Here is a 10,052-nt window from a genome sequence, read left to right as displayed (position 1 = left end):
ATATTTTACGGCTTACTTGTTTTTTACTTAAATACATGAGAGGACAATTGTATAATGTTTCATAATAGGTTTATAATCTTCAACTATTTATACCTATTTTGGGCATTTCTTCTATATTTATATTGCTTATATTTTGTACTGTTTGACTTTTTTTCTGATTTATACCTCATCTCCCTATGTAGATTATAACCTCTTTGAGGCAGGAACTCTCTTTTATCCCTTTATATACCCTCAGGATGGTCAACTCAGTGCCTTATTCATAGTAGATGTTCCATCAATACGAGCAGATTGACAGCAATTGATTAATTTGCTTGGAAAATGCCATTAATACCCAATTCCTGAGCACAGAGATAATCAGCCCTCAGAAGCCAGTGTGGGTTTAATGTCCACAAGAGTCAGCGTTGTGACTGGCATTCTAACTCACAATCAGATCTGTAACACATAGAAAGGAGCACACTATCTGAGTAGCAGTTACTTACTCTTGGCCACAGGAGACAAAAAGTTTCTTTGGACAGAGAAACATGTCTCATACCACACGAAGAGGAAGTGTTTGACTTCAAGGCTTAACGTCAGGGGCTTTGCATTCTCCTGGATCTTTTCTGAACATTAGTGATTGTAATTACATTAGTAAGAACTTATTTAATCATTCATTACTCACTGTTCCTCAGCTTCAAAATCAGGTGAATGGCAAGATGTCGCCTAAGGTTCCTTCCACCTCTAGCATGCTGGGCTTTCTACACTGGGCTAACAGGTGTCAGGTCCCTGAAAGAACCCTTTGGGGATGTAAGTGTCAGCCTAGATGCAGCCTCCTACCTGGGCATTGTGGAAGGACACTTCTCAGCTGTTTGCGTGTCCGGAATTGTGAGTACAAGTGACTGTGTGTATGTGATGAAGATATAGCCATGGCCACCTTCCTCACTCCATTACTGTGCCCTATAAATGTCATTTCCAAGCATAATAATAAAATAAATCAGACTTAGGTTCTTGTGGAAAAACAGTTTAAGAGGACTATTGGGCATTTTGCTTTGAAGATCTCTGGACAAAACAGAGAGACAGATCTACCAAAAGGAAACATTACAAAGACCATGACTTCTATGCTGAGGGCACGGTTTATTAGAAAACAAATGACATGATTTAGGAGTTAGGCTGGGGTCTTGAGAAGACAGGGGATTCTTCAGTCAGTAGCTGGTCTGGAAAGATGTCTTCAGTGCCTGCTCTGAGCTAGTTTGAAGAGATGAGAACGGGCTTCTCAAGAAAAGACTTCTTGTTCTGCAGGGAAGCTAAGGGGCAGCAGGATGGACCTGGCCTACAACTGGGGCAGCTTAGCCATGACACACCGCTCAGCAGCAGCAGGAGGAGGTCCTGCAGGTGCTGCGGCAGGGGGCCGGCTGGCAGCAGGGGGGCCGGCAGCAGGGGGCCTGCACGCAGATGGGCTGGCAGCAGGTGGAGGCCCAGCAGCAGGGGCGGCAGACCACGGCCGTGCAGGACGTGGGGCAGCAGGCGATGGGGCGGCAGCAGCCCTCCTGCAGGCCGCAGGGGTCACAGCAGACGGGGCGGCGGCAGGGCTCGCAGATGGGGCGCGTGCAGCGGGGCACGCAGGTCACGGGGCGGCACACGGTGGTCTGGCAGCAGCAGGGGCGGCAGCAGCAGGGGTCGCGGCAGCAGCAGGGCTGGCAGCAGCCTCCGCCACAGCTTGAGCAGGTGGAGCCACAGCAAGAGCTGGTCATGGTGGTGTCTGGGGCTGGACTGGGTTTGGCTGGTGAGAGGAGTTGGGTGTTCTCAGATGTGAATGTCTTCCTCCCATGGGGGCCCTTTATATACCCTGGCCAAGAGCTGATAACTCCCAGGACATATGGTCACTTCCTTATTTTTGTTTATTCTTTTTGAAGTGGCACTGATAGGTAAGTTCTCTAGACATTTTTTAAGTGCTTAGGTACTCATAAAAGACTAATTGTTTTCCTTATTTAATGGATGATCATTATATTTTTCTATTTATGGTTCAGACACAAACTTAATGACCCTAATTTCAAAGTCTTCAATTATCTGTATAATTTAGTGTTGCTCTTGCCATTTAGTGTTTTGATAGCATAAAGTAGCTGTCGTGCTCTCAGGGTTCCTTACTAACAGTGGAAGTACAGCCCCACGTGGTGAGTGCCCTTCACTGCTAAGCCTCCTGGGCAAAGCAAGCTCAGAAAAACACTGCAAGAACATTTTAGAAGTCATGGTTTGTCAGTAAAAGAAAAATTTTCCAGGTCACTTTTTGGAGCTATAGGAATGCATCGTATTAGGCCTCTATCATCAGTGGTCCCCTCACCCCCCCTGATTTTTTTTAGTTTTTGTAAAATACCCATAACAAAATTTACAGTTCAGTGGCATTATATACATTTACATTATTGTGCAACCGTAAGCACCATCTGTCTCAAGAACTCTTTCATCTTGTAAAACTAACACTCTGTACCCATTAAACACTAACTCTCCAGGACCCCCTCTCTCTAGCCTCCGGCAGCGACCATTGTGCTTTCTTTCTTTAAAAATTATCTCCTCTCTTCTTTTCCCCCACACTCAGTCTATGGTAACCACTATTCTATGAATTAGGCTTTTGTTTTTCTGGTCTTAGATTCTTGCTTATGGCCTTCCATAGTTATATCTTTCCAAACCAAGGTGAATTTTATTATTTATAATCTTCATGACAATATCATTGAATTCTAACTCTGTTCCAAGCATTATGCAAAAGAAATAAATGTATTTATTTATCCTGTATAACAATCCTATGAGGTAGGTATTATTTTAGTCCTCATTTTACATCTAGGGAACCAGATAAGTGACTTGGCTAAGGTCATATGCTTTGTAGCGTTGGAGCCAAGACTTGTTCTGAAAACATCTGTGGGAACATTATCAGTAAGTGCAAGAAGCTGAAGAATAGAATTGTGGGTATCACATCCCTTGTCATTCAGCAGATTCTGTTTTAGTTAGGAATTTTAACAGTGGATGTATTATTAAAAGTTTTTTTTGAAATGGCTAAATTTGATAGTCACCTGAAAGAACTCTACATCTTACCAATATCCTGAGGAATTGGAAGAATTGCCTTCTACACAGCCTTCCCCAATTCCAAAACATACCATAAGGAGATAGTAATAAAGTTGCACATAATTTAGTGGTCATGGGGCACTATGAACAAACCCACAATCTGACAGCATGACAGAACCCCCAGGTAGTGATCTCAGCCAGAGGTGGTCTCCAGGCTCATTTAGTTCATGCCCCAGTGTCTCTTGCTCCACCGTCTCCCCCTGTGCTCTGCTCGAGTTTACTCCTGCTTGCAGAACCAACTGTGGTAATTCAGTTGTTTCAAACTGTCAGGGCCTATAAGAAAACCTGTCACTCAACCATTTTTGTAGCTTCTGCCTCTAGATTTGCTTGGTTCTGACCTTTTACTTTAGAATGAAGCCTGTTCTAGGTCTGTGGTCGAAGGCTCTACTTTAAGCCTTCTTCTTGATCATTCTGTTTTCACAGTCCCTTGCAGCTTACCCAGAACTGCGCCAGCCACTGTGGCTGACAAGGGCATGGATTTATTGTGGCAGCAAACATGCTCCAATAACAGTGATGAGCTTGTGAGAAAGCAAAACATTCTATATATGAGAAAATATTGTAAGATGAGGAAGTATCTAGGAGGCTGACGAGGAAAATTCTAGGATGAAGGAAAACAGATGTCGTTAGAGAATTTAAAAAATGGTGGTCAGGAATATGTAGAAAGAAATTGGACTTGTGAGCCTATCCACTGGTAGACTATCAAACCCTTAATAAAAAGAAAATTCCATTGTGTACATGCTGACAGTGTTAAAGTTTTTAATATAATGGGATACTTGTTGAGAAACTTTTACCATATTTCAAGAAAAATACTTTTCTTCAAGAGGGGGCTTGTTGTTTTATGGTAAGAATACACATGTCCAGCCTGAGAAGAGAGCTAGAGTGGGATGCAGTCATTCTCTTCCAACCCCCTGGAACTTATTCAGTGACTAACAAATCATTTCTGATTATATACTGTGTGCCAAATACTCTGTACATCAGTGGGAATCCAGTAGTGAACAAAGTCCATTAAGATCCAGGCCTTCACAAAGCTTATCTTGTCCGTCTCCTCTCGCTGGGTAGGTAAATATGTCCAAGCATATAAGTATCACATTCCAAAAAACTCTTTTAGGTCAGGTGCTGGGAACATGATACCTACGTCTCAGGAAAAGAATAGTGGTTAGTTCTCTGATCAGCCTAAAAGTGTTTAACAACAAAAACATATCCAGTGTGGATTAATGTTATCACTATTTCAACTGCATTGGCATTGCTTTAATGGTAAAATTGTTTGGAATTATCATTTAGAATGGATCCCAGCAAGCTACATTTCTTTCTCTCTGCTTAGTAGCAGTGACTCCACTGAAATTCGAATTGGCCCTAGTGGTACTGGAGGGAGCCGTGGAAAAAGCTGGGATGTGGTTTTTCCAGCCCAGGCATTCCCTGGTTAGGGATTCCCAGGTACCAGTTGACATTAATCACTGCATCCAAACAGGGTTCTGATTTAGGCTTCCTCCTTCTTATCACAGGTATGGATGATTCATTTGTCACGTTCATGATCAGAAAACGTGCTGAAATCTCTCCATTTCCTTTGCATCATCACAAAATCTGTGGCTTGAAATATGAAGGTACTTACCACAGATGTTCTGAATTATTTGAATTACCATTCCGATTACAGACCTTGCACTGAAATGATTCCTAAAACAAAACAAACAAACAAACAAAAAAATGTCACATAGAAAATCCTTCCTCCTTTGGTTCTTCTGATTCTGTATACCATAACTTAAGCTAAAAACACGCTTTTGAAGACTGATAAACAATAAAGAGAAACACATTTATTTCCCAGAAATAAAACTTTATTATTTTACCATCTAAAAACCAAGCAGACATGTAATCGTATTAAGATGGGGAAAATATCCCATCCTGAAATAGTCGAGGAATGATGATGAGACAGTGGAATAGCGTTCCATTCACGAGGAACTTTAATCTTTCTTTACTCATTTTTTGAAGACAGTAACTCAGATGGTAAAATTTGGAATTTTTCTAAAGATTGTCAAAGAAGACCAAGATGAGCTGCATAATTACATAGATAGTTAATATTAAGTTAGTAGGTCGCAAAGGTGATATTGCTCATCTGATCTGTCAGGGGTGGGAAGAGTTTGCACACGTATTTCTGAACATCTGGGAATATTTCCTTGTTAGGCCGCTCAGCAGCAGCAGGGGGAGGTCCTGCAGGTGCTGCGGCAGGGGGCCGGCTGGCAGCAGGGGGGCCGGCAGCAGGGGGCCTGCACGCAGATGGGCTGGCAGCAGGTGGAGGCCCAGCAGCAGGGGCGGCAGACCACGGCCGTGCAGGATGTGGGGCAGCAAGTAATGGGGCAACAGCAGCCCTCCTGCACGCCACAGGGGTCACAGCAGATCCGGTGGTGGCAGAACACAGCCGTGCAGGACGTGGGGCAGCAGGCGATGGGGCGGCAGCAGCCCTCCTGCAGGCCGCAGGGGTCACAGCAGACGGGGCGGCGGCAGGGCTCGCAGATGGGGCGCGTGCAGCGGGGCACGCAGGTCACGGGGCGGCACACGGTGGTCTGGCAGCAGCAGGGGCGGCAGCAGCAGGGGTCGCGGCAGCAGCATGGCTGGCAGCAACAGGGCTGGCAGCAGCCTCCGCCACAGCTTGAGCAGGTGGAGCCACAGCAGGAGCCAGTCATGGTGGTGTCTGGGGCTGGGCTGGGTGGGCTGGTGAGAAGACTTGGGTGGTCTCAGATATGAGCATCTCCCTCCCCGTCGGGCCCTTTATATACTCTGGCCAGAAGCTGATAACCCTAGGCCACAAGGTCACTTCCTAGAATTGTGGTTGCCCATTGAAATGAGAACTCAAGATTGATGGATTCAGTTGCTGAGACAGCAACAGCACTGAAGGGTGTTTTCCTTTCTTCCTGCCTTTGCATACTTGGTTAAATGACTACTTGGTGATTCATATCATCAGAAAAATTACTCATTGAATAGCCAATCCTCGCAGACCATGTGACAAGTTGAAAGTTTGAAGAATCCAGTGTTGCCACCAACACACTTTCCTTGGGTTCATCATCCATGACTAAGCACAAGACTGTTCACAGGCCTGGTTTCTGATTGACATTGTGATGAAGCAAGAATTTCTAAAAAAAAAATCCTAAAATGGCTCATAAAAGGAGATGTGTACCGATTCTGCTATGAAAAGAATGGCACAATGCTTTTGTAAAGCACCAAATTGCTTTACCTTGTTTGTATGGAAATAACCACCCAAACCACTAGCACGATGTTGTTATTAGGCCGTTAAGAGCTGGCCTGTAACTCATAGTTACTTATGAGACACTTATATGTAAATAGTGCTATACTAATTGGGGGTGGAGAGGGAAAGGACAGAAAAATAAGTTATTCGTTGTTTCTGATCACACATTAATTAGAGACTTTAGGAAGTCAAGACAAAGGCAAATAAAGGAATTAAAGGAAAATAACTTTTCATGGGACAATAGGTCAAACTAAATGAAGATTTTACTGTTATTGTGCCCTTTTGAATGCCCTCCCTGAGTATGGCCTTAGAAATAAAATTGAATCTCAGAAGCTAAGCAGGGTCAGGCCTGGTTAGTACTTGGATGGGAGACCACCTAGGAAGAACAGGTGCCGTAGGCGTAAAAAATAAAAAAATAAGGGATTGTAAGCTGACAAGGGCCTTGCAATCTGTGAGGTCAACCAAGGGTTGCCTTGCCTAAAATAAATAAACAAACAAACAAACAAACAAACAAATAAATTTAAAAAAATTTTGAAATTGAGATATTTCTTGCTTCTAGGTGTGATATATGTACTTGTATTGAGTTCTTCAAAATATATTAACATATTTATAAAGTAATCAATTCTATTTCTATAGTAGATGCTTTGGTTTGTTAGCTGAAAGTTTTGATTGCTTATGAAGTGTGAACTTGAGCCTCTAAAAAAGACTGATGATTTAAGTGAACTGATGATTGATAAAATAGCTTTGTATTTTTGAGCTATAGCTAAGAAAAATGGGGGTATAGAAAATAAGTGTACAGTTGGAAGACAATTTAAAGACAATATTGTCTAGGGTTGCTGATGGCTGTCAGACCAAATTTGTCCCCAAAGTGTGTTTTGTTTGGTGTGATAATTTTAATATTCCTTTTGGTCCACCATAGCCCTGGTCCTTGAAGGCCTTTGACTTTGTGACTCATTGTAGTCCATTAGTCTTTGGAAGGCCAGATTTGTAAAATAGTTTCTCAGAGTCATACAGATAAAAGAGTGGCAAAGCTTTAACAATACCACAGGTCTTCTCTTGAGTATAAACACTGATAATTGACTCCTAGGTCTTTTTCCAACTGAGTCACTTCAAAATAGTGAACGTGTAGTAGTAGTTATCAAAAATTCTATCCCATCTAGTGAAATAAATAAGAACTTGCTTGATTTATGATTTAACATATTGTTATTTGGCTTAGAATATATAGAGATCCAAATATTAGGACTAGAAATATGTCTGAAAATTCACTGCTTTTGTTAACAAAAGGACATTGTACTAAGAAATCCTGTGTTTTAAAATCACAGACTGTCAGAAACTTTGCTGTCTGAAGTCACATCAGTAGGAAGGGAACATTCCACTATTGCCTGGCCAGGATCTCAGCTACCTTAACACAGAGAAGCAGCCTCAATATCCAGCCCAGAGGCAGAGTTTCAGGTAAGAGATTTCAGACCCAGCATTCCTCATTCATCTTAATTATGTAGTTTCCAAAGAAGGAGGACCATAAGTCCTTTTCACAGGCCGGTCCTGATGTTTTTTTGCACAAAGCCCTGTTTTGCTTTGAGCCTATCAAAACACCATTTCCTGTAATTTTACCTAAGTCCACTATTCCTTGAAATCCTACAGAAACCTTTTCTCTTCCTTTGTGCGATGGGATGCCCGTGGACCTATGCTGTGTGTTCGCCCTTGCTGTAGCATGTTAATGGACCTAAAGCTTGTGGAACAAGAGATGTGTCACTGGTCTTTATCACGTTGGTTTTGTTTTTGTTTTTCTTTTGGCGGATTGTATCATTCAGATTCCAGGAGTGCTACAAGGGCATAATTACCAGACTGGGAGCAAGTAAATGTTAACCATGGTGGTGATAAATTATGGGATTTTTGTGGTTGGATTGGAAAAGAGTGTAGTATTGATGACTTTTTGTGATGGTGAGCCATGCCCTCAGCTTAATAGTTTCATGAGTTGTATTTTTTAGGAACTAATGTGCGGGCTATGGATGTTAGGAAATATTTAAATTCTGAAAACAGAATATGCATTCTCTGTTCTCCAAAGTGATCTTTAAAATATCCTTTGATCATAAGGGTCAGAGATGGGGGTGGGGAATATTGACGGACTAGGGGCAGGAGGAGGATGAGGAAGGCAAAAAGGATTCACATCCTTCCTCTGCCACCTAGCAATTGTGCGACTTAGAGCAAATTCTTGTACTTTGCCAGCCCCAGTTTCCTAATCTGTTAAATGGAAAGAGTTTTTTTGTCCCTGGTGTTCTTCATAGGCCAGGTTTATCATAAAATCCATACAGATGTGAAAGACAGAAGAAATGACTATCATTCATTGAAAAACGAAAATATTTTAGTTGGAAAAGACAGAAAACTCTAGATGATCAGGGACTGGTAGGATTTATTTCTAGAATTTAAAAAAGAAATATCCCTTCTAAGTGATTCAAGCTGCCTAAAGCCAGAGAAGACTAAATCAGGTAATCTTTTGGAGTCTCTTACAGCTTTGAGTTATTTAATTCTTTGGGTGGTTCAGGGTGAAAGGAAAAGTTTATCAGATGCATATATTCTCCCCAGCTCTTTTTTTCTCCTGATGCTAAATAAACCTCTATTCATGAATCCTGTAATCTAGGACTCGTTCCTGTAGACTCTTATGTAGACTTTTAAAGAGCCTTTTCATTCCAAGACAGCCTTGATCTGACGCTGAATTATTTGGCCTTCTTTATTATATTTATTAGGAAATTTGTTTCTGTAAGTGCATGTGGACTATCCTGGGTGAGAGAAGCTATCCTTGAATCCTTTCCCACTCTCAATGACATGATATGTAATAAAAAGCACATCTTTTAAGCCTGTTTGATGCAGTGACACTCAAATGTACAACAAGGAATATAAATAAATGGTACTGGGTACTTACTATATGCCAGGTACTTTACATACATAAAGTCATTTAACTTTACCAGCAATCTACATTGGTGAGCTTTAATTTTCTTGTTTTGCAGATGAAAAAATCTTAGGGTCAGAGAAATTAAGTTATACTGATGCTGAAGTTTTTGCTTTAGGTCAATATCTACCTTTTAGGATTCTTATCATAAAGACAGTTTCCCTTCCAATTTAGTCTGATTCAACAAATAGAAATTAATTACCAATTCTGTTCTAAACACCAAGCTCAGTACCGGGGCCAAAATAAATAAACCGTGGCCCGTTTTTTGGAGGAGGAGAAATAGATCATCTCAGTACAATGTTTTATGGAGAGGGAGGTAAGCACAGGATCACAGGATGCTGTTGACACATGTTAGGGCACCTAACTTAGCATGTGCATACGTGTGTTTGTGAGCACATGCGCTCGTGTGTGTGCGTGTGTGTGTGTGTTTGAGGGATTAGAATAGAACTACTAGAGAAGACTGAAATGACCTTGGAAATGATTCAGAGTTAGGTAGGTGAGAAGGTGGAGGGGAGGGGAAAGTGAAAGGATCTTCCAGAAAAACGAAAGAACATGACAAAACCAAAGACACGGGGAACTGCACAGCATGTGTCAGTTACTGTGAGAAGTTCAATGTCGCTCGAAGTGAAACTTAACAAGGAGTGTTGAGACATGAACCTGGAGAAGTGGGCAAAGGACAGGCCATGGAAGACCCGGTGCGCATAGATTTCCTACCCGTGTGAGCAGCCCGATGACCACCTTGGCCGTCCTGCGGCGCCGTTCAAAACTCACACAGATATTTTT

The 10,052-nt window shown here is 42.1% G+C and overlaps 2 protein-coding genes across 2 annotated transcripts; both read right to left on the bottom strand.

Annotated features, from left to right (window-relative positions):
* Positions 1–1,340: 1,340 nt before the first annotated feature.
* On the bottom strand, positions 1,341–1,727 carry LOC102880561 (keratin-associated protein 2-4). Its single transcript, XM_006925113.1, has one exon. The coding sequence runs from the start codon at positions 1,725–1,727 to the stop codon at positions 1,341–1,343; it is 387 nt and encodes a 128-aa protein (XP_006925175.1).
* A 3,540-nt stretch (positions 1,728–5,267) lies between these two features.
* LOC102880311 (keratin-associated protein 2-4) lies at positions 5,268–5,762 on the bottom strand. The gene is made up of 2 exons (XM_025041732.1): positions 5,531–5,762; positions 5,268–5,437 (listed from the first exon to the last, which is right to left on the bottom strand). Exons 1-2 carry the CDS (start codon positions 5,760–5,762, stop codon positions 5,268–5,270), a joined length of 402 nt encoding a protein of 133 aa, XP_024897500.1.
* Between the last annotated feature and the right edge of the window lie 4,290 nt (positions 5,763–10,052).

This window comes from Pteropus alecto, unplaced genomic scaffold (genome assembly GCF_000325575.1).
Source record: "Pteropus alecto unplaced genomic scaffold, ASM32557v1 scaffold98, whole genome shotgun sequence".
NCBI lineage: Eukaryota > Metazoa > Chordata > Mammalia > Chiroptera > Pteropodidae > Pteropus > Pteropus alecto.
This window is presented reverse-complemented; position numbering and strand designations above follow the sequence as displayed.

What these genes read in the sequence shown, in the direction of transcription:
- LOC102880561 (XM_006925113.1), bottom strand. Translation starts at nt 1,727, where the DNA reads ATGACCAGCTCTTGCTGTGGCTCCACCTGCTCAAGCTGTGGCGGAGGC.
- LOC102880311 (XM_025041732.1), bottom strand. Translation starts at nt 5,762, where the DNA reads ATGACTGGCTCCTGCTGTGGCTCCACCTGCTCAAGCTGTGGCGGAGGC. An exon ending in CCTGCAGGAGGGCTGCTGCC is followed by an intron (nt 5,438 to 5,530) that starts GCCCCATCGCCT and finishes AGGGCTGCTGTT; the next exon opens with GCCCCATTACTTGCTGCCCC.